We start from the raw sequence: 25,361 nt of genomic DNA, 5'->3' as shown, positions 1-25,361 counted from the left end.
TGCACCCAGGGGACGGTGCTGCGAGACAGCGTCCGCCCCAGCAGGGTGGGGGGGGCCTGCATGGGCAGCTCAGCGGGGGGGCAGCCGTGGGTCCTCACCCCCTGGGCATGGGGCTGCAGGCAGAGCCAAGCCCTGCATGCAGTGGGGCTGGGCAGGGGCGAAACTCCTGGCTGCAGCCCAGCCCCATGCTGCCATAGTTGTGCTGCACTGGGGCTCCCGAGGGGCACAGCCCCTCACAGGGGGGTCTCGGGTGGCCCCGTAGCTGCTCAGGCCCGTGCACCGCTTGGGGTGGTGGGGCCAGGCCCCTGTGGGGCTGGCACAGAGCTGTGGGGCTGACAGCCCCTGTGCCCCCCCCAGCCCCACACACAGCACTGAAGACAGCATTCTCATACACAGTTTAATGATTGATGGGGCAGCTCCAGTAGTGGGGACTTGCAGCAGTAGGGCTGTGGCTCACCAAGAGGCGCCAGGGGCAGGGATGAGCTCTTTGGTACTGAAGCTGCCCCGCGGCACCAGCTCAGTGCTGACCTGTGCAGAAGAACAGCCTCAGCACTGTACCTGGAAAGGTGTGGACCACCCAACCTGCCCCCCCCCAGCCCTGTCCCTCTTCCATCTGTGCTCAGGCGGTGCCTCCTCTGCCCACAGAACCCCACAGCCTGTCCCTGTCCCCTGCCCACTAGCCTTGGTCCTGGGGAGGGTCTCACCATGGGGAGAGCTTGCTGGCTTCTGCCTCGGCCCCACATCTGTAGAGGGAAAGTGGGTGACAAGCTGGAGGCAGGGACACCCTGCCACCCTGCAGGACCTGCTCAGCCATGCACAGGCCACGTCTCAGCCGCACAGGCACCACGGTGTCCTCAGCATGGCACAGAACCCCTGCACGGTCAGGGCAGCCCCCTCAGGCCTCACTGCCCCGCAGCCCCAGGGCCAAGCACAGCCTGGCACAGCACAGCCTGGCACAGCATGGCGCAGAGAGAACTCACCCTCAGCAGCCTCGGGTGCCTCTAGGCTGTCCAGCCGGTCCTCATCTGCCGCAGCCTCGCCGCCCTCCGTAGGGCCGTCCCCCTCATCCTCTCCCAGTGGCTCTGTGGGGCAGGGGCGCACTCAGCCCGGGGCCCTCCCTCCCCGTGGCGTAAGCAGCACAGGAACACCGCGCTGCTGCAACGGGGGCGGCCTGGCCCTCGTGCAGGATGCAGCAGCCCATGCATCAGGGGGGGGTGCGTGGGGCAGTGCCTGAGGGGCCGCACATCCCCACGCGTGTACAGGAGGGGACACCCCCACAAAGGGCTCCAGGTGCCAAGGAGCAGGGCTTTGCCCAGGACAGTCCCACGCGTCTCCCCCAGGCTGTGCTTGTCCCGCTGCTGTCACCTGTCTGGAACTCGATGGTCCTCAGCATCTCTGCCACATAGTCCACATTGATGGAGAAGTGGTCCATGTTCTCGTAGCCAGGCTCCGGGCGGCTGCTCATCGACACCTTGGACATGTCTGTGATCCTGCAGGGCAGACGGATGCCCTCGGGAGCTGCCAGGCTCCAGCAGCCACAGCCACCTGCCTGGCCACTGCTCCATCCCCTCAGCCCCCAGCCCTGTGCCCCCAGCCCCACTCACTTTTTCAGGAGCTCCTTGGAGTGCTGTGAAGGGAAGCAGAGGGCCATCAGTGTCGCTGGAGCAATGGCAGCAGGGACCCCAGGAAGCAGGTGCCACCCCCTCCAGCCCCCAGGCTCTTTCACGTGACCGCAGCACCCTCAGCACAGCTGTGAGAGGCAGCCCCAGCCCCGCAGAGGATCCTGGCCCCACGGGTCCACCACCCAGCCTAGGGGCAGTCCCAACCCCCTAGTGAGTCCTGGACCTAGCTCCCCTGGCACAGCCCAACACCCCAAGGGCCCCTTTCGCCCACGGACCTGCAGATACACGGCCATCTGGGGCTCCTCCATGGCCTGGATGGCTGTCTCCACCAGCTTGGAGGAAGCCTCCAGGTGGTCACCATACTGGCGGATGAGGCCCCGCACACGCTGCACTTTCTCCTCCTGCTCCCGCGCGATGCTCTGCAGCAGCTCCTTCTTCCGCTCCTCCAGGATGCTGTACAGCGAGTCGAAGCGCAGCCCCAGGTGCTGTTTCTGCCGCCGACCGTTCTCCTGCAGGACTGCTAGGCTCAGGGGGCTGCCCTGCTCCTGCCTCGTCCCCATCCCCAGGGCTGCGTGAGGCACCCGGGAACATCCCCTGGTTCCTTGGGCCCTCTGCCTTGGGGAGTCCCAGGGTGACTTGCAGGTGCTGCTGCTCATGAGGGAATTCCCCTCCCGAGACCGTGCCTCCAGCGCAGGCGTGCTGCTGCCCTGGGGCATCCTGGTGGGGCTGGGGGTAAGGGACAGAGCTGGGCAGAGCCCAGAGCATGGGCTTGTTGTGTGTGTAGGGCGAGCACATGCAAGGGGCAGAGCCCGCAGGCTGTGCCAGCCCCAGCCCCCACCTCAATGGTCCGGCAGATCTCCTCCATCTGGGTGATGATGGCCTGGATGCGGTCATTCCCCGCCACCAGCATGGCAATGCCATCGCTGAGCTCGCTCTGGGGTGAGACCGGCATGAGGGCCAGAGCGGGAGGCAGCACCTGGGTCCCTCGTCGGCCCCCGCCAGGGCCACCCACCTTCTGGCGCTGGTAGACCGCGGGCAGTGGCGCAACCTCGCAGTCCTTGTGCGCCCCAAAGACCTTGCAGAGGGAGCAGGTGGGTGCCTCGCAGCGCAGGCAGTAGATGTTGATCCGCTCGTCCTCGTGCTCCTCGCACATCAGGTGCTGCTCCGCCTTGGCGTGCAGGGGCCTGCGGGAGGGGCCGCTGCCCACCGGGCCCCCACGGACACCTCTGCCCCGCTGCCCCCAGCCCCACACGGCACCGTTCTGCCCCCGGCCCTGTGCCCGCCTGCAGAACCACCCCCCCGGCTGCCTTTCACCCACGAGGCTCGCTCCCCGCGTGGCTCCGCAGTGTCCCGCGTGGGCTCCCCCCACAACCCCTCTGCCCTCCCGGTGCCGCCCCCCTCTCCCCACCCGGGGGACGCCCCCCGCGGATGCCCCGTGCCGCACCTGGCCGACTCCTGCTTGTAGATGTCGATGATGTTCTCCACCAGCAGGTTCCGCTGCAGCCCGTACACCCCGTGCCGGTCCAGCACCACCTCGTGGCGGCACGACGGGCACCGGAACCGGCCGCCCGACGGCACCGCGCTGGAGCCCCGCGACTGCCACAGCGGGTTGGAGGCCTGCGGGCGGGGGGGTCACGGCCCCGCTCCGGACGCCGGGAGCCCCGCGGGGAGGCCCCGGCCCGGGCGCGGCGCCCCCCGGCCCCGGCAGCCCCCCCCCCGACCTCCCCCGGCCCCGTCCGAGCCCCCCGGCCCGAGCCCGGCCGCGCCGCACCCCGCGGCCCCGGCTCCGGCCCCGGCAGCACCTGGAAGACGTCGTTGGCGCACTTGCGGCAGAGGTTGTGCTGGCAGGGCAGGATGACCACGGGCTTGGTGAACATCTCCAGGCAGATGGGGCAGATGAGCTGCTTCTCCAGGCTCTCCATGCTCCGCGCCTCCGCCAGCAGCGGCTTCAGCCCCACCGCGAAGTTCATCGCCGCGGTCCCGGCCCGGCCCGGCTCGGCTCGGCTCCGCGCCCCTCGGCCCCGCTGCCCGCTCTGCCCCGGCCCGGCCCCGCCGCCGCCGCGGCTCCGCTGAGCTCCGCGCTAATTTTAGCCTCCCCCGCCCCGCCGGGGCCGCCGCAGCTGTCGGCGGCGTCGGGTGACACTGAGTCACGGCCGGCCCCGCGCCCCCCGCCCCGACACCGGGATCCGCCGCGGGGGCGCGCCCGGGGCGCCCCCGTCCCCGGCAGGGCCTCGGGGCTGCGCCCCCCCCGGCAGCTCGGTGCCCCCGGGACCGGGGCGGCGGGGAAGCCGCTCCCGGAGCCCCCGCCCCGCGGGACCCCCCGCAGGAAGGGGGCTGGGGCCTGCGCTGCGGAGCCGGGGAGCACGATGCCGCCCGCTGCCAGGCCCCGGCCGGGGGGGGGCAAGCAGAGCTGAGCCGGGGTCGCCCGGGCCCCACAAACCCGAGCACCAACGTGGCAGCGCGCCCGGCAAGGCCGGTGCCAGGAGCGGCCCGGCCACTCAGCTATATTTAGGGGGTGAGGCAGGGCCCACGCGGCTGCGGGTGGGGGCTGCAGGCTGTGAGGGGAGGGCTGGGGGCTCCCCGGGCCCCCCGTCCCTCTCCCCCCCTCGGCAGAGCCACTGCTCCCCCGAGCCAGGGCAGGAGCGTGGCCAGGCACCCGGCCACCTGCCTGTGTGGGGCACGGGGCTGCAGGGCAGGAAAAGCACAGCTCCGCGGGAGCCGGCTGCCACAGGCAGCCCCGGGCAGGTGACAGGAGAGACTGAGTCACCCTGGCGAGAGCAGCGCTCCAGCAGCGCTTGGGACACGACGTGCTACCCCACACCCCTCCCAGCCCACCCTCCCGGGACCCAGCACTCTCCCCGGCACAAGGCAGAGGTGCATCCTGCCAGCGCTCAGGCTGCCCCGATGGAACAGACCACGCAAACACACTCACGTTCTGTCATCCTTTAAAAGTGCCCATAAAATCTATTAAAACCCAAGGAAAGTGCCTGTACGGGGCCCAGCCCTGCAGGGAGCCTGCTAGCAGCAGGAGTGGGGTGCAGCCAGCGCCCCGGAGCCATGGCAGGGCAGAGAGGAAGGGGGTACAGCAGGCAGCACCCCAACCCCACGAGCAGCATTTGGCACCCAGCACCCATCAGGAGGGTCCCCGTGAGGGCAGGTAGTGGGCTGAGCCCAGCCCCAGAGGTTACAGTGCTAACGGTCTCGGACACAGCTACTTCTTGCAGGGTTGAGCCTGGCCCAAAGAGGTCTCCATGCGTGACTTCTTGGGCAGGCTGCTGGGAACACCGCAGCAGATGAGGCACTGCGGATGGGGTGCAGCAGCAAGGGCTCTGGGTTGCCTCCGTCACCAGTGCTGGGAGACAGGAGCATTGCCCTGGCGCTCAAACAGGGGCAGAAGAACCTCTGCAGTGATGCTGGCCAATTTAACCTGAGATTCTAGCCACCTTGAGGCTGGAGAGCAGCCCTGGGTGGCATGACTGGGGTCCTGGAAAGTGACAGTCCCAAAGCAGGATCCCTATCTGGAGTCCTCGGGGAGCCGGCAGGATGGAGGCCAGCCTCACGCCTCGGTCTTGGTGCTGACAGACGGCAGGGGCTGTGCGCCGGCAGGTGGGGGCTGCGCCACAACCGGGATCTGTGGATCTGGAAAACGGGAGCTGCAGATCAGTGGCACAGCCCTGTCCCATGGTGCTGGGCAACAGGTAGTCAGGACATCCCAGTGCTCTCAAGAAGTCTCCCACAGACCAAAGCTCGCAAAGCCCCAGGCAGTGCACAACCACGCCAGCCGTCCCCTCTGAAACCCGCAGGGTGACCCAGGGGCAGCCCCCACTGGCAGCGGCACAGCCAGTGCCCAGAGAATAAGGCCAGCCTGGGGCACAGCCGCTGCCCCCAGCTCCATGCCCAGCTGGGCAAGGGCCCTGCAGAGCCAGCAGGGGCTTCAGGGAGCCCTTGCCCAGAGGAAATCAAGGAAGGAGCTGCCCCGCGAGCCGTGCGGTGCCCCTGCCCGCCGTCACCAGCCCAGGTCCGCACGGGAAGCCCCGCAAACTGTTAACGCCAGAGCTGCTGAGCCCGGTCCAGCCTGGAGGCAGCGCTCCGTGCCCTGGTGACACAGGACCTCCTCCACCCGACTCACCGCCGTCCTCCGCGCCCATCTGTGCCTCCAGGTCCTTGGGGTCGACGTACTTGTAGGAGTCGTCCTCCTTGGGCGGGCAGCACGTCCCGCAGCAGAAGAAGCAGCAGCAGCAGCAGCAGCAGCAGGTGAGCGCGCCGCAGCAGAGGGCCAGGGCCTGCGCGGGGGGACACGGGGCCGCCGTGAGGCCCGGGGGGGGCCGGGCGGCGGCGGAGCCCCCGGGGCGGCCCCGCGCTCACCTGGAACCACCACTTGGACATGAGGAAGTAGTGCCGCACGGCATCGTCGCCGAACTGCTCGGCCACGTAGAGCCCCAGGGAGCCGTACTGGTCGTAGAGCCGCCGCTTGTCCTCGTCGCTCAGCGTGGCGTGGGCGCTGTTGATCTCCTTGAAGCGCTCGGCCGCCGCCGGGTCGTCGGGGTTCTTGTCGGGGTGGTACCGCAGCGCCAGCCTCCTGCGGGGCGGCCGCGCTGGGACGGGCGGCCCCGGCGCGTCCCCGGCCCCGGCCTCGCCCCCCCGGCCGCCCCCCGGCCGGCAGCGGCCCCGCCGCCGCTCCGCCCGCCCGCCCGCGCGCCGTACCGGTAGGCCTTCTTGATCTCCTCGGGGGAGCTGCCCTTCTCCAGGCCCAGCACGCGGTACAGGCTCTCCCCGACCCGCGACAGCTTCCGCTGCGCCCGCCCCGGCTCCGCCATCGCGGCTCCGCGCCGGGGGACGGCGGGCACCGACCGCACCGCACCGCACCGCGGGGCTCCGACCGCGGGGCTCGGCCCGCCCGGGTCAGCGGCGCCGCGCAACGGCCGCTTCCGCCCCGCCGCCGCCCTGCGCAGGCGCGGCCCGGCCCCGGGAGGCACCGGCCCCGGCAGGCACCCGGTGACACCTCCGTCGCCCCCCGCGCCGGGCGGTGCCACCCCCCCCCCGTCCCGTCCCGTCCCGTCCCCACCCCCTGCCCGCGGCGCGAGGCACGGGCGGCGGCGGCCGCGCGGCTCCTTTATTTCGGTACAAAACGGAGGCAGCCAGCAGGCACAGAGGGAGCGGCAGCGGGGCGGGGGCCGGGCCTCTGCCCCCGGGGCTGCCGCAGCGGCCGGCCGGGAGCCCCCCCCCGCCGGGGGAAAAACCTGAGCAAGGAGCGCGGCGGCGGCGGCGGCTGCGTGGTCCCGGGGGCATCCGGCACGGGCAGCCCGGGGGGGGGTACCGGGGCCCCCGCCGCCCGTGGGGCTGGAATGCAAAGGGAGAGCGTTTGAATATCAAACCCCCCCGCGGGGGCCGCGGCTCCCCCTGCCTCCTGCCCCCCGCCCCGAGGAGAGGCAGGGCGGCAGCGGAGTGCGGGAGCGGTGGGGAGCCGGCGGCTCCGCGGAAGGCCCCGATCCCTGATGGTTTTCAAGTAGCTGGCCTGCCCAACGGGAGAGCCAGGTGGGCAGCTGCTCACAATAAATACAAATAAATACAGATTCCAGCAACGGAGCCTGCCCACGCACAGCAAGGCCCCAGCAGGAGCAGACCCTCGACCCCTGCCTCTGTCGTGGCAGTTGGCGGCCAGGGCCGGCCCCACAGCGGAGGAGAGCCCAAGCTGCAGGGGTGCAGGGACCGGCGGCGCTGCGCCCCTCCCGGGGGCCGGCCAGCTCAGCAGTCCATGGCTTCGCTCTCACAGCAGGCAGAGGGAGCATCGGTGCCAAAGTACCTGTCCCCGAAGTTACCTAAAGGAGATGGCGACAGAGTGAGTGAGGTGAGGGCAGGGCAGGGCCCCATGGCACTGCCAGGGGCTGCAGGGCAGGGGGCTGCCCCCCGGCCAGCACCACCGCCCCCCTCACCAATGCCTGGGATGATGTGGAACTCCTCATTGATCCTCTTGTCCACAGCGGTGGTGATGATGCGGACACGGGGAAAGGCGTAAGCCACCGAGTGCACCCCCATCTCCGCCATCAGCAGCGACAGCAGGAAGATCCTGTCCTCCTGGACGTCGTGGTCCTGCGGCACAGAGCCGTGAGAGCCTGGCCAGGGGCGGGCGGGCTGCGCGCCCCCAGCCCCGCTGCCCGGCCCCCTCACCAGCAGGACGCGCACCGCCATCATGGCCGCGGCTCCCGTGGACACGGTGCTGTCCATGAGGATGACGTAGTCCTCACTGATCTCCTTGGGCAGGCGCAGGTAGTGGAGCTGAGGGGAAAGAGGTGCGGTCACCCAGCGCGGCGCTGCCGGGGCTCTGTGCTGGGGCTGCGGCGCTGCTCACCTCGGGCTCTCCCGTGTCGTGGTTGGTCTGAATCAGGATCTTGCCCAGGCGGATGTCCTTGCAGACGGCGGTCAGGGCCTGCTCCATGGTCTCCCCGGCTCTCAGTATGGACACGCCGGTGATCTGGGAAGAGGCAGGGGAACGCTGCCTTAAGTTGTGCGAGGAGAGCAGCAGCTCTGGCTGCTCCCACACGTCCTTCCCAGGGGCGGGGGGCAGGACTCGGCCCCTCTCTGCCCAGCAGCCCCCCACTGTCCCCACAGAGCAGCTCACACCCACGTTCTCTACACCCATCCTGCCTGCCCTTGCCCAGCTCTGCCGTGCCCTTGTGTCCCCAGCTCAGGGCCCAGATGCTCTCCAGAGGCTCTGCAGTTCCCATGGAGCCTGATGGTGCTTGGGCCCACACCGTGGGACCGGGGATAGGCTGCCTGGGCAGCCCTGCAGCACGGCACCAGGCTGGGGCCAACAGGATTTCCCAGTCAGTCCCCACCAGACAGGGTCAGCTGCGTGCCCACAGGGAGGAGATGGCCAGGACAACTTCTCACCCTCTGCCTGTGGAATCGCTTCCCTTCATACGTCGTCCCCTGGGGCGTCTCCACTGTAACCGACTGCAGAAAGGGGAGGTGAGGAGAGCGTGGGCAAAGCTGGCCCCTGGGGGCCCCTGGCACATAACCGGGACAGGGCTGCAGGCGAGGGGTGTTGGTGTACCTTCAGCGGCAGGAAGGAGAGGGCGTGCTCGATCAACAGCCTCATCAGGCGCTTGGAGTAGAAGATGAATTCATCCCTGGTCGTGTCCTTGTTCCTGCAGGAGGACAGGTAGGCGGGTGCTGAGCAGAGTCCCTGCTCCACCCTGCAGCCAGCGAGGGAAGTAGGGGACAAGGACAGAGCAGCCAGCAGCCTTTGAGGCTCATCAGTCCCCAGCTTAGAGCATGCCATGAGGAGACCTCCCCAGGGACTGTTCAAGTTGAAGAGCACTCAGGCACCATTCCCACCCTCTCCTAACCTCCCAGCACGGAGCAGCTTCTCCAGGTGCTGCTCTGGGCAGCGACAAGCAGCCGCGCAGGAGCAGCCTTGCCAGGAGACCTGGAACACGGGGGATGGAAGCAAGTGCTGCCCAGCCCACCCGTGCCTCTGCAGGTACACGTGGCTGCAGTGCAGCGTCACGCCGGGGAAGGGTCTGGCATGGCAGGGCTGATGGACGAGACAGGTATCTCAGCGCAACCGGTGGCACGGCAGGGGGCTCACTGGCACGCGGCGGGGCAGAGCTGGACCCCAAGCCCTGGAGGTGCTGGGGGCACAGACTGCAGCCCAGCTGGCATTAGCAGCTGCCAGGGCAGACAGGACCACCAGGCCCAGCCAGAGGGACCCCAGAAGGGCCACGGAAGGACACCAGCAGGAGCACTGCCTCCATGCTGTTCTGGCCGAGGACATGGGAAGGCACCTCCAAAAGCACTGGCTGCAGAAAGGAAACCCATTTGGGTCGGTTGCAGTTCAAAGACCCTCAGATCACAGACCCTCAGGAAGAGGGGGGAAATAAGAAAAGGGTAACTCCAAGTCCCTAAACAGAAAGCAAATGGGGACCAAGGGGCCTGCTGCCTTGCCATCGCACAGATGAGGAAGGCTTGGAGACCTAAGTCCTGGGGCTCTTCCCTTGCCAGGAGGAACATTTCCATTGCAGCAGACAATCACCTTCACAGGAAATTAGATTCAGCCAGTTATAAACAGCATTCAGTCAAAGCTGCTGACTTGTTACTGAAACAAGAAGATAACCTCGAAAACAATTCCAAGCAAACCAGCTCGGTTTCTGAGAGATCCACCATGATCTAGAAATGACTCAAGGATGAGACAAGCCAAAGGGGAGCTGCAGAGGTACAGGCACCCTCCCCTTCCAGGTGGATGTCAACAGGACTACGGCACCTAGAGCCCTGTGCCAGTGCCTGGGGCTTGATCGGGAGGTCAGAGACCAGGCTCTGCCAGTGCCAAGCGGCCGGTGCTGGCACCAACACTGCCAGTGGTAGGAGGGGCAGTGAGAGGAATGCCAGCAGCACTCAGCGCCACACCTCCAACGGGCTGGAACTGCGTCAGTCCCTGCCTTTGGTGTGTCAGGGCAGCAGGCACACAGGGCAAGGGAGCGTCAGCCCTGGAAGATGAAGGAAGCTCAAACAATGTCTCGGTTGAGAACACAGCCTAGAGCACAGAAGGAAGCGGCAATACGTTTCAGGGCTTGCCAAAGCCGCAGGGTATTGTCTGGACAGGACTGCATGGTCCAGGAGCGTTCAGTTCCCATGGAGGGTGGACACGAAGCCTGCAGCTGATCAAGCAGAGAGCACGAAGTGCTGCGCGATGCTGCCCAGTCCGCTCGGGGACAAGGGGAGACAGTTCAGAGTTAGTTGCACGGTAGGCTAGCTGGATTAGAGAAGGAAATAAAGCAGCAACAAGAGAGAGGGGATTATTTAGCGTAATGTCAGCCTGGAGCAGACCTGCATCCTGACCGAGGACAGAAACAATGCAGGTGCCCAAGAAGCGCACGTGGAGGTGCAGCATTAATTGCTCTGAGCATCACCTCTACCTGCTGCAAGACTGGAGACTGAGGACATAGCTGCTGACAGCACAGGAAGAACGAGGAGCAGAGAGGATGGAGGGTGCAACAGAGCGCCGGGCAACATTACCAGCTGCTGGGCAGCAGAAGCACAGGAGCACAGAGGCAGTGTTTTGCAGGAGTCCCATCGGGTAGTGCTCAGGGTGTAACACGAGCACTGCTGCCACTGACCGTGACACAGCAGCCGCTGGCTCCTGAGACACCTGTGTGGGAACGAGACCGGACACACCACGGTCAGGAGCAGCTGAGCTACCTGACACCATCAATGGGCAGCAGCTTCTGACGCACTCCCAACGCTTCTCTGGTTACCCACCCAGCTAGAGACCAGCGACTGCCTGGAACCAGGCAAGCCCCGAAACATGTGTCAACACGGCATCACCACACTGAAGTGTTGAGGGCAGCAAGAATTAAAGTAAAACAAAAAATAAAAACACAACGGGACTGCACATTTACAGGAAATCTCCCCTTCTCCGTCAGGAGGAGGAAAGCCAACTAACTCTATTGTACACACACGCTAATCCCAGTGCCAGAGGGGAAAAGGACGGCTTTTCTCATGGAGAGCACCTTGACTGTCAGCACACAGATGTGTTACAGCCTACCTCATGTGGCACATAAAAGAAACTGCTGCATGAAACCACGCATTTCCGACGACACACAAAGCACAATGACACAGCCGTGTGCGGCAGCTCGCTCAGTAACCCTGGGGCACGACTGCCCCCGCCCCACTTCTCCCAGAGGGCTGCTGTCAGACAAGCTGTTCCCAGAGCACCTCCACAGAGTCACAGAACGGCTTGGGCTGGAAGGGACCTCAAGGCCCCCCCAGTTCCAACCCCCTGCCATGGGCTGGATGCCACCCGCTAGATCAGGTTGCCCAGGGCCTCGTCCAACCTGGCCTTGAACACCTCCAGGGATGGGGCACCCACAGCTTCTCTGGGAAGAAGCGTCCAGAGTGTCCAGACACCTTCCTAAGTGTCAAATGCCTAAAGGAAAAGTAAGTACACCAAGAGGTCAGTTACCAGGAAAACAAGATTTACTAGAAGTTTAAAACGTGACCATAAAGATTCCTATGATGTCTCTTTAAATCCCGTGCAATCTGTGGCTGCTTTGACAAAAGCATCAATAACGGGCTGTAACCCAAGTGACATTTTACCAGAGAACCATCAAGAACAAGCTTCTGGCTCAACAATAATCAAGAGAGAGATTGACAGCAAGCACTGTGGTTAACAAGGAGCTGCTGAAATCGGTTTTCTCTTCTGTGACCTGTGTCTGAAACAGCACAACCTGTGTATACCCACAGTATTTCTTGAGAATGTAAGGAACAAAGGAGTTTTAAGAGATATTTACCAGTTACCAGATGGAAGGGGTGGAATTGGCAACAGTCCATAAAAGGCAGAAGGATATTGGGTATTTTTATTCTGTATTTTAGGACATCATCTGCCACTTCTCACATCACACCGCAAGGATGACAGACAGTCCACCAACGGGAGCTGCAGACAAGGACAAGCAGCTGCTACTACCAAGAGATATTTCTGCAGTCAGACCTGGGTGCCTTGCGCCCAAGAGCTCCCACAGACCATAAAAGCCTACCAATGGGGATGTTTCCAACAAGCCCTGGAACAACAGGAAAGTCCCAGGAGAAGTGAGAAAATTGGCTCTGACCAGGAGGAAGACGGTGGCTGTTGGCAGCTCTTCAGAGGGGGTGGTCTGCACGCACCCCCCTGGCCATGGGTGTGCTTCAACCGCACGCTCGCCCACCAGGTTCCTGGAGCCTGAGCACTGCCTGGGCTCCCGGCACAGCCCTGCCTCCACGGGGCTGCCTCTCGTGGCCAGCTGCCCCCGGGGAACCCCCGCACCAGGTCCATTCACCCCTGTGAACGGAGTGGTCCCTGACCTGCGGGAGTGCCGGGGGACCGATGCTGCAAGCGGCGCCTCTGTGCCACGAGCGCTCTGGTTCCTCCAGCTCTGCCTGGAGCCGCTGCACAGCGTTCCTGGAGGGGACATGACCTGCCCCACTCCAGACCTGCGTGAGGTTACGGGCTGGGACCCCTCCCGCCATCGCCTGGGCAGTGCTCAGCAGAGGCAGGAGCTGGCCCGCAGGCAGCGCACCCCAAGCCCCGTACCCCAGACGTGGCGCAGCAGCGTGCAGCCAGGCCAGCTCCCGAGATCAGGCTTCCCGGGGCTGTCAGAGGACGGCGCAGAGCAGCCTCTCTGAGGGGGATCAGCACCTCGCAGGAAGCCCGAGCATGGCCTTGGCTGTGCTCAGGGTGGGAGTGCCTGCAGCGCAAAGCCAGCCGACACACTCGGGTCCCCAGGAACCCGGAGCGCAGGCAGGTTTCAGTGTCGTGCCTGAAGCACCCTTCTCCAGCACTGCAGCTGCCCTGCCCTGCAGGCAGGGCCACGCTTCGCTCTGCCCCTCGCTGAAGCACCTGCAGCCACACATTCCCAGGGCAGCTCTGACACGGGACAGCGCGTCCTGCCAGGGCGCAAAGTCCAGGAGCTCAAGCTAGAGCAAACTTCCTACGAGCAGCCCCTTACGAGCAGTCCCACGCCCCTGCAGCCCGCACTGCCAACACAGTCCTGGAGCCTCTCCAGGCGTGACGTGGGTACCGAGAGGCAAACAATGGGAGGGAAACTCAGGTCTGTGGCAGAGAGAGCCTGAGGTGCCAGGGGCGGAGGGACGTGCACACCGCCAGTCCCACGGCACCGCCTGCCGACAGCCACGACCTGGCGCAGCCGGACACGCAGCACCAGCAGGATGCCCCAGGCGTCCCCGCAGCTCCGGGACCGAGCTGTGCCGACGCTGCGCGGCACAGATCCACTCAGCCAACGCGCACAGGGACAAAGCTGTGCAGACTGACCAGCACGCACTGCAACGCTGCGAGGGATGTTTGAGGAAACGCCCCCAGAAGCCACTTATTTCAGTAAAAAGAATCCCCGCACCCTTCTTCCTCCCGCAGTACATGAATGGGAGCAGAGGTTTTGTGAAGGCTCTCGCAGCTGCTGGGTCCCATTCAGGCAATGAGGAGTCCTGACACGTGGCGTGAAATGCTCCCGTTGCCTCTGGAGATCTGGCCCTGATACAGAAGCATCTTGTAAGCTGGAAGATGACCTTATTACAGTGTCCACCCTCAGCCTGAACATGAGTAAAACTACTTGGCTATGCTACATATAGGACGATTTCTCAGTCTCCGCCTCTGCACAATGATTGCTCTGGAAACTCCTTCTCCCCAGGATGCCAAGCCTGAATTTGCCATGACTGCACTCAGCAAGATGCTCATCTGCTGCCACTGGGCAGTCTTCCAGGAGGGCACACAGAGACAGAAGGCTGAAGTGCAGGAGAGCCCCCAGTGTTGAACAACAGGGAAATGATGTTGGCCGGCAGCAGCCTGGCAAGCTGAGACCAACAGGCTGCCTCCAAGGGAACTGCACTGGGAAAGGCAGAATGGAAAAAGGGAGGCTGGAGGGAAAAGCTGGCTTACAGCTCCCTGGTGCATCCCCAGGCACCAGGTCTGGTGAGCCAAGACGCTCCGAAACATAGTGCGGGTGGGAGCACCGGCACTCCAAGGGCTGGTGCTGTGGCACCGCAGCCCCAAAGCCAGACCAAAGGTGAGCAATCGGATTTGCCAAGGCACGGGAACCTCACGCACGGAGGTGCGAGCACCTTGGAGGAGGACAGACTGCCTGGTGAGCACGTGAAGCACCGGAGGCCAAGCAAGCCCCAGCGGGCAGGGAGCAGTGCCACTGGGGCAGGGCAAAGTGCGGGGGTCCCAAGTGAGCACAGACAACCCTCAACCGTTAAGGATTCCACGTCACACCAGAGTTATGCAGAAGCAATAGCGCGCTGCCAGGTGATCACTTACAGGCACCAATACAAGCCGCACAGCTACCATCGAGTACGGGAACTTTTAACCAGAATTCCTCAACTGAATAACAGTTCTTAACAACAGCACCGCTTCAGTTCTTCTTGCTTTCTTGTGGGCTGCAGCAGCATTTGAGGGGGTGGCTGACAGGCCAAGTCAACACCCCTCCCAAGTGTGGTATTTTTCATTTTACCATCTGGAAGAGGCAAAGTCCGCCTTCCCTGCCAATCTCCCAAGCAGCTCGGGAAGCCCGGCGCTGTCAGGGTAACTTGAGATCAGCGGTGCTGCTGCGCTCCGACTGCCGCGTGCAGGGGCCAATCCCTTCCTCCCCAGGGCAGCTGAACAAACTCCTAAGTCTAAGCAGATTAAGGTTATTAGATGCTTGCGGCATGCAGGCAGAACAGCCCCAGAAAGCAGCCCATTCCCAGCAAGGCCAAAGGAAGGCAGCTTCAGGAAGGAAGACACAGCGACAGCTATAGATAGAGGGACTCCAGGCGCACCCAGGGCACCGTTCCACCTGAACAAGGACTGCTCAGCGTCTGGCACCCGCGCGCTGCTAACGGACTGGCCCAGGCTCACGTCTGTCTGAGAGCAGCACACACCACTGCAATGCTGTCGGCTCTTGCAAAAGAGCAAGTTAGAGATCTGTGCCAAAGCCTGTAAGCAGGAAGGCTAGAGACAAAGACCTGCATTATTCTCCTCCTGCAGAACCCCAGCATAAAGGGAAACTGTTCGTTTGCAGGCAAACATTCTGCCTCTGGAGGTGCTATTCCCCCAGGATCTCACTGTGACCTTCACCTACCATTGAGAGCACAGACAGCGGATGAGCTAGAGCAATCGGCTCAGGACGCGAAGAGGCCACTACCTGAGCATGGGAGGAAGGAGATGCTGGAGGGACAGCGCCAAACCTGCTCCACGGTTCCCTTAGCTAGACCTGAACTCAGAACTACTCATGTCCACAGCCTAGGGACGAGGTACTTGGGCTTCTGACAGTGACAGGAACACATGCAGGAGCTTGTAGCTTCTGCAACAGCACTAACATGGTCCCACGCTGTTCTGCTCTGGACTCTACAATAATGCTACTGTCACCTAGAAAAAACAAGAGCATCTGTGGGGAATGAAAAGATGAAGTGAGTGGCAAAGTCACAGAAGCAGCACCTGGGCCCCTTCCATAAGCTGGCTATAAAAGCAAGTGCCTTGAGAGGCAGCAACGGCAGCTCTCCCCACGCCCCGAGCTACCAGGGCTGTACTGCAGGTAGGAAAGCGCTAGCCAGTCTCCTCTCACAGAATCACCTCTGGAAAAGACCTCCAAGATCCAGTCCAACTGTCCCCTCGTCACAAGAAAAACCTGCCTGTGGCTTGGAAGTCACACCAGGGCAGACGAAGTCTGTCACCAAAATCTCATCTGTAAGCTGGAAGCAGCTCTGTTCAGCAGTTCTGCTCCAAGAAAACACCTGCATCTGAAGGCCTGAGGACAGGGGATAGGAAGACTCACACCAGGCTTTGTAGCGTGATCTTAAAGAACGGTCCTGCTGGGAGGAACGCAAATGAAATCCCCAAAGGAGGCTGGGACTTACCTGATGATGGTGTGCATGCCCCGCACCTGCGGCGTGTTCTCCAGGACACTTAACGTCTTTGGCAGGGGCTGCCCTTGGTGCGCAGAGGCCAGAGTTGCCCTGCAACAAGAAAGCAGCAATCAGAGCTGCACGACTCATGCACACAGACCTGCCATGAAGGAAAGCTCCTCCCAGACACCCAGCCACACTGGCTGGACACCAGAAAGGGCTTGGTCTTCGTGCCCTGATCCCACAGAGAGCCCCATGTCTAGTGCCAGATGCACAATCCCAAACCAGTACCGCTGCGTAAAAATGAGGAAAAAGCCTCCCCCAGCCACAAAGCCAGCTGCCAGCTTGCTCCCATAGAAGCAAGCTTCTGCCAGCACCCAGGCAGTGGGAGAAGCAGCTCTGCAAAGGCAAGACCTTGCCAAGTTCCCTAGGACAGGGCTCTCACATCGATGAAGTGAGAGGACTGTCCTGCTGTGGCTGCCTACATGACATCCTGTCTAGGGCACCGCTCCCATAGAATGGGGCAGCCTCTGACATTCAGGGCAAGAACCGTGCTGAGAGAGGGACAGGAGCAGTGCAGGGAGCCAGTCACACAAACCAAGCGCAGCTGCCATGGGACAGGCTGTGTAAGAGCCTGCAGCCAGAGCAAGCCAGCTCCAAACAAGCTGCATGCACGGCAGCCACCCCTGAGGCTGGTGAAGAGCAGCTACGCTCAGACATCCCGGCAGAACTTCAGCCAGGAGGGACAGAGAAGAGGCAGCACACGGAGAAGAGCAGGCGAGGGCAGCTGTTCACCCCCAGCCCAGGAACCGGCCGCTCCCAGCCGGCAGGGTCCCCGACGTACCTGACAGTGATCTCACGCTGGATGGCACAGCAGAGTCGTTCATCACGGCAACAGGGGAAAGAAAGGATGTCCAGTCACTGCGCCAGCCAGGCACAGCTCCCCAGCGGCAGCCCCAGCCCAGCTCCCACCCCTTCTCCTGGGGCTGCGTGGGGAACCCTGCTCAGCACACTTGGGAGAGAAGGCTGGAGTGTCGGGTGATGCCAGGGACAAGAGAAGTGGGGATGGGTGAAATCAAGAAGAGCTAGTTGGGACCAGGGGTGCGGCAGGAGAATGAGGCCAGAGCGTGAGTGCTGTGCCTGTCCTACCTCCATGTCCCAGCCCCTGCACTGCAGCTCAGTCTGCCCTGAGCTGTGTAAAGAGGCGACTTCGAGAGCCACAGAGCACAGGGCTGTGGCAGCCTCACCCTCCCTCCCGTGTGCAGTCTCTCTTCTCTTCCTCCCCCAGGCTACCAGCACTCGATCAGTCCCCCCCTCACCTTCTCAAGCTGGCTGTGCACGTGCTGCACAATGAGGTCCAGGGCCACAAAGTTCTCCCCACCTGGCAGGGGAACGGAGAAGACGGGTCAGGACACCAACCCAGCACTGCGGCCAGCTCTAGTCAACGTGGCGCATCTCACCCCTGGGCACCACGATGTCCGCAACCTGCACGGTAGGCTCGATGTACTGCTCGAAGGCCGGCTTCACAAACTTGTTGTACTGCTTGATGACACCCACGATGTCACGCCCGCGTTCCATGATGTCGCGCTGCAGGCGCCGCACCAGCCGGATGTCAGAGTCCGTGTCCACAAACACCTTCATGTCCAGGAGCTGGAAAACTGGGAGGAGTGAACACCCCATCGGCACCCCCCATGTGCTCCAGCCTGGCCAGCTCTGGCCCCCCTCGCAGCAACAGCACCCAGCGTTGCCTCCCCAGCACCTCCAGCACAGAGGTGCTGTGCCAGCAAGCAGTGGGCGACCCCTCCCTCGAGAGCCCCCCGGAGCCCAGGACCGTGCCCACCACCCGTGCAGCACCCCGGTAAATGCCTGCCCCTGTGCTGCGCTCTGCAACGGGTGGCCAGCCGCCTCAGGCAGCAATACCTTCAGCAGCTCCTTGTTTGCAAAAGCCAGTATGCCTTCAAAGACGATGACGTTTGCCCCATACACCGTTTTCTGGGGAGAGACAGGCGTTACAGTCATCCTGCCCCCATCACACATCGCACCAGCCAATGCTCAGCACGGACAGCATTCAACCCTGACCCGCACTGGGTGCTCACTGCCCGAGAGCAGGACCGCCCACAGCTGTCCTACATCCCCCAACCCTTAAGGACCGTTATCGTCGCCCCTAGGCCTTGCTGCAGAAACCCCAACCTCTGCCTGATCCCTTTGCTAGCTCCTGTCCAGGCCACACTCACACCGAGGGCTCTCCCCATGGTGCTCCCCGGTCCCACGCCCACCCCAGCATCTCCACGCTCCCCCTCGGCCCCCTCGGAGCGACACCCCATCCGTGCCCGCCATCCCCGGCCCGCCCTCCCCGTGCCCCCCAGCTGCCCCGTCCCCCCGGCTGTGCCCACGGCACGCACCCACTCGCGGCGCCGGCTGTGCGTGGTGAAGTCGTACACCGGCACCTTCACGCTCTTGCCCTTCTTGAGCTTGCGGAGGACGCTGACGAGCAGCTCGAAGTCAAAGGCATCGGGGTGGTCGAAGTTGTAGTCGCTGCGGGCCGCCAGCGCCTGCTGCCCCTCGTCCAGCACCTGGGGGCACCGGCACCGCTCAGCACCACGCTGTGCCGCGCCACGCCGTGCCGCGCCGTGCCGCGCTCACCTTGTAGAAGGAGTCCATGGAGAGCAGCACGACCCAGGGCACGTCCAGCGCCTCGATGATCCGCGTCGCCACCGTCGTCTTGCCCGAGGCGCTGCCGCCGCACAGCCCTGGGGGCGAGCGCAGGCCGTGAGCGCGGCCCCCACCCCCCGCCGCCCGCCCGGCCCCGCCGCTCACCGATGACGAAGGCCTCGTCCACGGGCGCGCCGGTCTCGCTGTACCAGGGCGGCCGCCCGGCCGTGTAGATGGTCCGCTTGCTGGTGCGCAGCAGCGGCGGCTCCGGCTTGCACTGGCTGGCGGTCCGGCGGCGCGGCGGGGGCGCCGACAGCGGCAGGCGGCTCAGCAGCGAGCCCAGCGGGACGGCGCCGGGGCCGGGGCCGGGGCCGGGGCCGCGCTCGGGGCCCGCCGCCCCCCACGCGCCGCGCCGCTCCTCCGCGCCCGCCGCCGCCATCTGCCCGCCGCGGGGGCTGCCGGGACGGGGCGGGGCGGGCACCCGGCTCCCGGCGGCCCCCGCGGCACGGCCCCGCCTCGCCCCGCCCCGCCCCGCCCGGCCCCGGCCCGGCCTCCGGCGGGAGCTCGAGGCGGGGGCGGTGTCCGTGGCCGCGGGGACCTCTGGGCCTGGCCCTGGGCACCGCTGAGCAGAGCCCGGCTCCGGCCTCTCCGCACCTCCCTGCGGGTACTGACGGCCATGGGGGAGCTCCCCCGGAGCCTCCTCTGCTCCAGGCCCAGCAGCCCCAGCTCTCGCAGCCTCTCCTCACAGCACGGGGGCTCCGGGCCCGGCAGCACCCTGGGGGCCCCGGCCTGGGCTCTCCCCGCTGGGCCCACGTGTCCTCTCTGTGCTAAGGGGGGACCAGGACTCCCCAGGACTCCCCAGCGCCCAGCAGAGGGGCAGGATCCCCCCCCGGCTGTCCTACCACAGACGGGACACCGCCAGCCCTCTCTGCCCAAGGGCCCTTTGCTGGCTCCTGCCCACCGCGGTGCCCACCAGGACCCCAGGTCCTTCTGTGCCCGGCTGCTTCCAAGCCGGGTGCCCCCGGCCTGTCCTGGTGCTGGGCTTGTTCCTCCCCAGGGGCCGGGCCTGGCAGTTCTTCTTGTTGAACTGCAGGAGGTTCCTGTCAGCCCCGCTCTCCAACACGTCCGGGTCCCTCTGCATGGCAGCACGACCCCTGATTTATCAGCCGCTTCTCCCGAGTTTGGTCATCTGCAGACTGAGGGGACGCTGCTGCATCATCCGGGTTATTAACAAAGATGCTAAACAAGACTGGACCTAGTATTGACCCCCGGGTTCTTCATCCCATTACTGGCCTCAAACTGGACTTTGTGCCGCTGGTCACCACCCTCTGGCCCTGGCTGTTCAGGCAATTTTCACCCCACCTCACCATCTGCACGTGCAGCCCATACGTTAACAGCTTCTCTACGAGGATCTCATGGGAGATGGCCCTACCAAAATCCAGGAGGACAACACCTGCTGCTCCCTCCCCTATCCGTCAGACCGGTCGTTTTTGCTGTAGAAGCTTACCAGGTTGGCCAGGCATGACTTCCCCTTGAACCCATGCTGACTGCTCCTGGTGACCTGTTTCTCCTTTACTTGCCTGGAAACGGTTCCCAGGATCAGCTGCTTCATCCCTTTCCCAGGGATGGAGATGAGGCTTACTCGCCCCGCACCCAAACAGCCCCCGTACAAAAGCAGCCCCCTTACACGAGCAGCTCCCACACCCCACGCAGCCCTCCCGTACCCAGCAGCCCCCCCGTGCAGAGCGCTCCCCACAGCCCAGCCCCGTTCCTGAGCAGCCCCCGTACGAGCGAACCAGCGCTCCCCGCGCTCCCACGGGCAGCCGGTGCCGTGCTGTCGGTGACGAGCCCCCGGCGGCGCGGGGGTGCCGGGTGCGGGCGGAGGCAGGGTCGGGGCCTCTCGCCGCCCCCGCCGCGCCCCCCGCAGGTGTCCCGGTCCCTGCTTCCCGGCGGCGTTTGTGCGGGGGTCCCCGGACACCACCCTCCCGCAGCTCCCGGTGTCCCGGGCGTTCTCCCCGCAGCGTTCCGAGACTTTGCTCAGTAACTCCAAGGGGAGCGCGCGCTGCCGGGCGGCTGGCGGCCTCCGTGCCGCGGGAACCCCCGCACCGCCCGGCGGCGGGATGAGCCCGGCGGGATGAGCACCGCCGCGCACGCGGCTCCCGCCAGCAGCCGGTCCCGACGCGAGCCCTGCGGGGCCGCCCCGTCCCGGTCCCGGTCCCGGTCCCGGTCCCCGTCCCCGTGGCTCCGGGCCGGGAGCGACCGCGGCGCCCCCCCCGGCGGCTCGGCGCGCTCTGGGGGCGGGGCCTCGGCAGGGGGCGGGGCCTCGGCAGGGGCGGGGCCTCGGCAGGGGGCGGGGCCTGTGCCGTCCCGGCGCGGTGCCCGCGGTGCTGCCCGCGCCCCGGCATGGAGCCCCCGTCCCCGTCCGGCAGCGAGAGCGCCCGCCTGGTCAGCCCGCGCGGCGGCCGCGCCGACGGCAGCCTGCGCCTCAAGAGGTACCGCCGGCACCCCGGCACGGCCAGTCCCACCACCCCGGCACCGGCACCTCCATCACCCCCGCCACCCCATCACCCCCGGCACCGGCACCCCCATCACCGGCACCCCCGCCGCTGCCGACGCCTGCGGCACCTCCGGTACCCCAGCCCGCAATGCTGCCGGCACCGGCACGACCGGCGCCCCCGGCACCACCGGCACAGCCGCCCCCTTCGCCCCCTCCGCCCCCTGCTAGCACCACCTCCCAGTGCCCCCGGCACCCCCGGCTCCACCAGCTCCACCAGCCCCGCACCCCACCCGCATCACCCTCCGCATCTGCAACCCTCGATCTTCCATCACCCGCTCCCCCATCACCCCGGGCATCTCCGTCATCCCCTGCACCTCCATCACCCCCGGCCCCCCGAACCCCCGGCTTCCTAGGCACCGTAGCCCCGACCTCGGCACCCCCCGACGTTGCCACCCCCCACGCCCCCGGGACCCGCAAGTCCCCGGTCCGTCCGGCGCCCCCCGCCCCCGCGCCCTTATCCATCTGGCTGTCACCGGCACCTCCGCAGCCCCCGAGCCAGCCCCCATCCAGCACCGGCATCGCCACCCAGCCCGCGGCGGCATCCTCAGCCCTTCAGAGCTGCACGCGCCCCCTCCCCGGTACCGTCACCTCACCTCCTTCCAACCGGCACCGTCCCGCCCCCCACCTGTGCGACATCCCCGGCCCCCCCGCGAGTGTCCAGCTGACACCGGCGCCCGGCTGCCACCCCCGCACCGGTGCTCGTCCGTCCGTCGTCCCCCGTAACTGCACCCGCCCCCCGTTCTCCCTCTGCCCTCATTGCTGCCCTGCGCATCAGCGCCCTGAGCCCTGGCCCCGGCACCCCGTGCACCCCCCGCCCCACACCGACACCCGCCCGGTCCCTGCTCCCCCGCAGCACGTCCCGTCCGTCACGGCCCTGCACCGGCACCTCGAGCCCCGCGGCCCCTGCCCCGGGCTGGAACCGCCGTCCCCCGCTCCCGCCGCCGCCCCCGTCCAGCCTTCCCTCCCCCGGCCCGACGCGGGCAGCTCCGGCCGTGCGGGGACGGGGCGGGGGCGGACCGGCCCCCGGGCACCACCCGGCCCCGCCGGCGGCCCCGTCGCTGCTCGCCTCTGCCGAGGCGCTCGAGTGCCCCGTACCCTCCCGGAGCCCCCGTCCTTCGTCCCGGTTTCTCGGCCCGTTCGTGCACGGAACCCGGGAGCGAGGGCGCAGCCCCCGGGGTCCGCCTCCGTCCGCTTCGCTACCGGCTGCGGCGGGGCCGGCCCCGAGACCGGGCACCGGAGGGACGCGTGCTCCGCAGGAGACGGGGGCGCCGGGAGCCCCCTCCCGGTCACGGCTCTGACCCCCTCCCCCCCAGGCTGTTCGCAGGCTCCCGGGACGCCCCGGCACCGCTGCGCCCCGGGGAGGGCGGGCAGGACGCGGTCCCGGAGCCGGGGGGGGGGCCGCAGTGCCCCTGCAGCCCGGCCCCCCCCGGCCCCGGCCCCGGCCCCGGCCCCGGCCCCGGCCCCGGCCCCGGCCCCGGCCCCGGCCCCGGCCCGGAGAGGCTCCAGGCCCGGCGGCAGCTGAGCGTCGCCTGCACCGTGTGCTGCGTCTTCATGGTTGGAGAGGTGATAGGTAACGGCGGGCCGGGGCCGGGATGGGGCCGGGACACCCCGCCGGGCCCCGGGTGCCAGCTGTGCCGTCCCGCAGGCGGGTACCTGGCGCACAGCCTGGCTATCATGACGGACGCGGCCCACCTGCTGACGGACGTGGGCAGCATGTCCGTGAGCCTCTTCTCGCTTTGGGTCTCCGCCCGCCCGCCCACCAAGACCATGAGTTTTGGCTGGCACCGCTCAGGTGAGGCGGGGGGCTCAGCACCGGGGGAGCCCCGTAGCTGGGGCAGGCACTGATGGCCCCCATCCCACAGAGACGCTGGGTGCGCTGGCCTCCGTCCTCTCCATCTGGGTTGTCACCGGGGCTCTTGTCTACCTGGCGGCTGCACGCATCATCAGCAACGACTACGAGATCGAGGCACGAGCCATGCTGGCCACCTCTGCCAGCGCTGTGGGCGTCAACCTGGTGTATGTCCCACGCACCCTCATCCCTACCTCCCCTGGCCCCACACAGCCCTGGCCTCCCCTCCTGCAGCCCTGCCCCATGTGTGCACCTGGTGTCCCAAGCCCCCAGCCGCCCCTTCTGTCCCTTTGTCCCGAGCCTTCCTATTCCCAGTGCTGCCTCCTCCTATTCCCTGACCCCCCTCCCCACTCCCAGCCCCACATACATTCCCTGCCCCCCCCCCAGCAGCACTTCCCCTCAGCCCTGCCCTTGTGCCCCAGTCCCAAATCTCCCAAATCCCCGTCCTGCCCTGGCCCCACACCTGCCCTGAACCCCTGCACGGTGGCTGTGCTGTCCCTGCTGAGCCCTGGATGTGTTCTCTCCCCCACCCCCGGTTGGGTCAGCGGGGCCTCTCGCTCCCTGCCCGGCACCGAGCCAGCTCTGCTCTCTGCAGCATGGCCTACATCCTGCACCAGGCCCCCGCCACCCATGGCCACGGGGGCTACGAGCAGCTGGAGAGCGCGGGGGGCTGCCTGCCCAGCCACGCTCCCCTGCCTGGCAGCACCAGCGTCCGTGCAGCCTTTGTCCACGTGGTGGGTGACCTGCTGCAGAGCATTGGTGTCCTGGTGGCCGCCACCATCATCTACTTCAAGGTACGTGGTCCTCACGTGGGCTGGGCTCCTGTCCTCCACAGAGCCCTGCGGGGCACTGGGCCCCCGGGGATCCCAGCCCAGCTTGCTGGCACTTCCTGCCCGCAGCCTCACGCAGCCCCTGCTCCTTGCAGCCCCAGTGCAAGATCGCAGACCCCATCAGTACCCTCTTCTTCTCGGTCTTTGTCCTTGGCTCCACACTCACTATCCTCAGGGACGTCTTCAGAGTCCTCATGGAAGGTGAGGGGGGGACAGGTAGGGGAGACAGGTAGGGGGTGCAGGGGCTCCTTGGGGAGCACAGAGCAGCCCACCCCACAGCAACCTCTGCTCCTACCCAGCCCACCCCTGGCATTCCTGGCCCCTCCGAGCCCCCCAGACGTTCCTCTGTCCCATGGCGAGCAACTGCCTCACCCCAGAGGCACTGTGCCACAGCCCGGTCCCAAACTGGGGGTGTCCCCATCCCCAGCTGCCCCCCAGGAGCCCTGACCCCAGCTGGGGAATAGGGCTGGGGCCGGCCCCTCCATGACCAGCACCGCTGGCAGGGGCGCCGCGGGGCATCCAGTTCGACGCAGTGAAGGAGGTGCTGCTGGCAGTGAGCGGGGTGAGGGGCACCCACGACCTGCACGTCTGGGCGCTGACGCTGAGCCACCCCGTGGTGTCGGTGCACGTGGCCGTGGGTGAGTGCCCTGCGCTGGCTCGCGCAGCCCCGAGGGCAGGGCTGGGGGCTGTGGGGCTGATCGTGGTTCCCTGCCACCTCCAGATGCCAGTGCCAACCCCGAGACAGTGCTGCGGGAAGCCACCAGCCAGCTGCAGAGCAAATTTGGCTTCGTGTCATGTACGGTGCAGGTGGAGCAGTACCAGGAGGAGGCGTTGGGCTGCCCGCACTGCCAGAACCCCCCGTCCTGAGCCCTTTGCCCACTGTGGGACTGGGGCACCGTAGGGCAGGTGCAGTGCCTGGAGTCCTGCCCGTGCTGCACCGGCTCCACCTCTGCAGACCCCAGGGGCCCCAGCCCCACTCAGAGTGGGGCACAGCACCCAGCCCTTGCAGCACAGTGCTGTGTTACGTGCCCCTGAGAGCCTCCAGGGCTGCTCTGCCATGCCAGGGGCCAAGCCTGCCACAGCCCTGGGCACGGGGACCACGCACCAGGCAGAAGCGCTGCCCCAGCCCCAGTGCCCATGGGCCTTTGCTTGCTGCCGTGTTGGGTGCCATGTCTGTCCCCTCCCTCCCTGCTGCATCCACCCTGGAGCAAGGGGACAGGGTAGCAAGGGATGGAGCTCACCCCTGAGCTCTGGGTGCCCTGGTTTTGCTCCCAGCTGCGAGGCCCAGGCCAGGGCTGGGTGCTGCCATGCCTTGGCCTGACCCCTTCCCACCGTCGTGAGTCTGTCTGTTGCAGCTGTGGTGTGTCTGTGTCTCATTGTGCAAGGACTCCAGCTGGTGCCTGCAGAGCTCGTGGCCACCAATAAATGTGTCTGAGAGCAGCCGAGGCATCCGCACGGAGGGGAGGGGGGAGGGCTCTGAC

General features: G+C 66.3%; 4 protein-coding genes across 9 annotated transcripts; 1 reads left to right on the top strand and 3 right to left on the bottom strand.

Annotated features, from left to right (window-relative positions):
• Positions 1-383: 383 nt before the first annotated feature.
• On the bottom strand, positions 384-3,690 carry TRIM54 (tripartite motif containing 54). 6 transcript variants are annotated; one of them, XM_040553480.1, is made up of 10 exons: positions 3,425-3,689; positions 3,067-3,239; positions 2,635-2,821; positions 2,461-2,556; positions 1,898-2,131; positions 1,605-1,627; positions 1,366-1,490; positions 981-1,082; positions 682-743; positions 384-528 (listed from the first exon to the last, which is right to left on the bottom strand). In XM_040553480.1, the coding sequence occupies exons 1-10, from the start codon at positions 3,590-3,592 to the stop codon at positions 454-456; spliced, it is 1,245 nt and encodes a 414-aa protein (XP_040409414.1). In that variant the 5' UTR covers positions 3,593-3,689; the 3' UTR covers positions 384-453. The 6 variants fall into 6 exon arrangements, with proteins under 6 accessions (XP_040409414.1, XP_040409415.1, XP_040409418.1 ...); XM_040553481.1 differs by having other exon boundaries at positions 2,635-2,806; positions 3,425-3,685; XM_040553484.1 differs by having other exon boundaries at positions 705-743; positions 2,635-2,806; positions 3,425-3,682.
• An 868-nt stretch (positions 3,691-4,558) lies between these two features.
• Positions 4,559-6,541, bottom strand: DNAJC5G (DnaJ heat shock protein family (Hsp40) member C5 gamma). The gene is made up of 4 exons (XM_040553248.1): positions 6,327-6,541; positions 5,988-6,201; positions 5,752-5,905; positions 4,559-5,261 (listed from the first exon to the last, which is right to left on the bottom strand). Exons 1-4 carry the CDS (start codon positions 6,437-6,439, stop codon positions 5,179-5,181), a joined length of 564 nt encoding a protein of 187 aa, XP_040409182.1. The 5' UTR covers positions 6,440-6,541; the 3' UTR covers positions 4,559-5,178.
• Positions 6,542-6,720: 179 nt separating this feature from the next.
• Positions 6,721-19,083, bottom strand: LOC121067970 (uridine-cytidine kinase-like 1). Its single transcript, XM_040552966.1, has 14 exons — positions 18,810-19,083; positions 18,636-18,742; positions 18,395-18,565; positions 17,913-17,984; positions 17,453-17,642; positions 17,312-17,373; positions 16,837-16,853; positions 16,005-16,103; positions 8,677-8,770; positions 8,514-8,576; positions 7,972-8,094; positions 7,791-7,898; positions 7,556-7,712; positions 6,721-7,441 (listed from the first exon to the last, which is right to left on the bottom strand). The coding sequence occupies exons 1-14, from the start codon at positions 19,081-19,083 to the stop codon at positions 7,368-7,370; spliced, it is 1,611 nt and encodes a 536-aa protein (XP_040408900.1). The 3' UTR covers positions 6,721-7,367.
• A 1,964-nt stretch (positions 19,084-21,047) lies between these two features.
• SLC30A3 (solute carrier family 30 member 3) lies at positions 21,048-25,275 on the top strand. The gene is made up of 7 exons (XM_040550687.1): positions 21,048-21,136; positions 22,686-22,993; positions 23,064-23,217; positions 23,646-23,844; positions 23,976-24,081; positions 24,384-24,518; positions 24,602-25,275. The coding sequence occupies exons 1-7, from the start codon at positions 21,048-21,050 to the stop codon at positions 24,745-24,747; spliced, it is 1,137 nt and encodes a 378-aa protein (XP_040406621.1). The 3' UTR covers positions 24,748-25,275.
• The last annotated feature ends 86 nt before the right edge of the window (positions 25,276-25,361 follow it).

This window comes from Cygnus olor, chromosome 3 (assembly GCF_009769625.2).
Source record: "Cygnus olor isolate bCygOlo1 chromosome 3, bCygOlo1.pri.v2, whole genome shotgun sequence".
In the NCBI taxonomy this organism is placed as follows: Eukaryota; Metazoa; Chordata; class Aves; order Anseriformes; family Anatidae; genus Cygnus; species Cygnus olor.
Note: the sequence above shows the minus strand (reverse complement) of the source record. Positions and strands in the feature narration are given on the sequence as shown.

Coding starts and splice junctions, on each gene's coding strand:
- TRIM54 (XM_040553479.1), bottom strand. CDS start 3,592: ATGAACTTCGCGGTGGGGCTGAAGCCGCTGCTGGCGGAGGCGCGGAGC. Junction 744..980: donor GGCACCCGAGGCTGCTGAGG/GTGAGTTCTCTC, acceptor TTCCCTCTACAG/ATGTGGGGCCGAGGCAGAAG. Junction 529..681: donor AGACCCTCCCCAGGACCAAG/GCTAGTGGGCAG, acceptor TCTTCTGCACAG/GTCAGCACTGAGCTGGTGCC.
- DNAJC5G (XM_040553248.1), bottom strand. CDS start 6,439: ATGGCGGAGCCGGGGCGGGCGCAGCGGAAGCTGTCGCGGGTCGGGGAG. Junction 6,202..6,326: donor GAGATCAAGAAGGCCTACCG/GTACGGCGCGCG, acceptor GCCGCCCCGCAG/GAGGCTGGCGCTGCGGTACC. Junction 5,906..5,987: donor TGTCCAAGTGGTGGTTCCAG/GTGAGCGCGGGG, acceptor CCCCCCGCGCAG/GCCCTGGCCCTCTGCTGCGG.
- LOC121067970 (XM_040552966.1), bottom strand. CDS start 19,083: ATGGCGGCGGCGGGCGCGGAGGAGCGGCGCGGCGCGTGGGGGGCGGCG. Junction 8,095..8,513: donor AGCGATTCCACAGGCAGAGG/GTGAGAAGTTGT, acceptor GCCTCTTCCCAG/ATCACCGGCGTGTCCATACT. Junction 7,713..7,790: donor TGGCGGTGCGCGTCCTGCTG/GTGAGGGGGCCG, acceptor TCTGTGCCGCAG/GACCACGACGTCCAGGAGGA.
- SLC30A3 (XM_040550687.1), top strand. CDS start 21,048: ATGGAGCCCCCGTCCCCGTCCGGCAGCGAGAGCGCCCGCCTGGTCAGC. Junction 23,218..23,645: donor GCTGTGGGCGTCAACCTGGT/GTATGTCCCACG, acceptor TGCTCTCTGCAG/CATGGCCTACATCCTGCACC. Junction 23,845..23,975: donor CCACCATCATCTACTTCAAG/GTACGTGGTCCT, acceptor TGCTCCTTGCAG/CCCCAGTGCAAGATCGCAGA.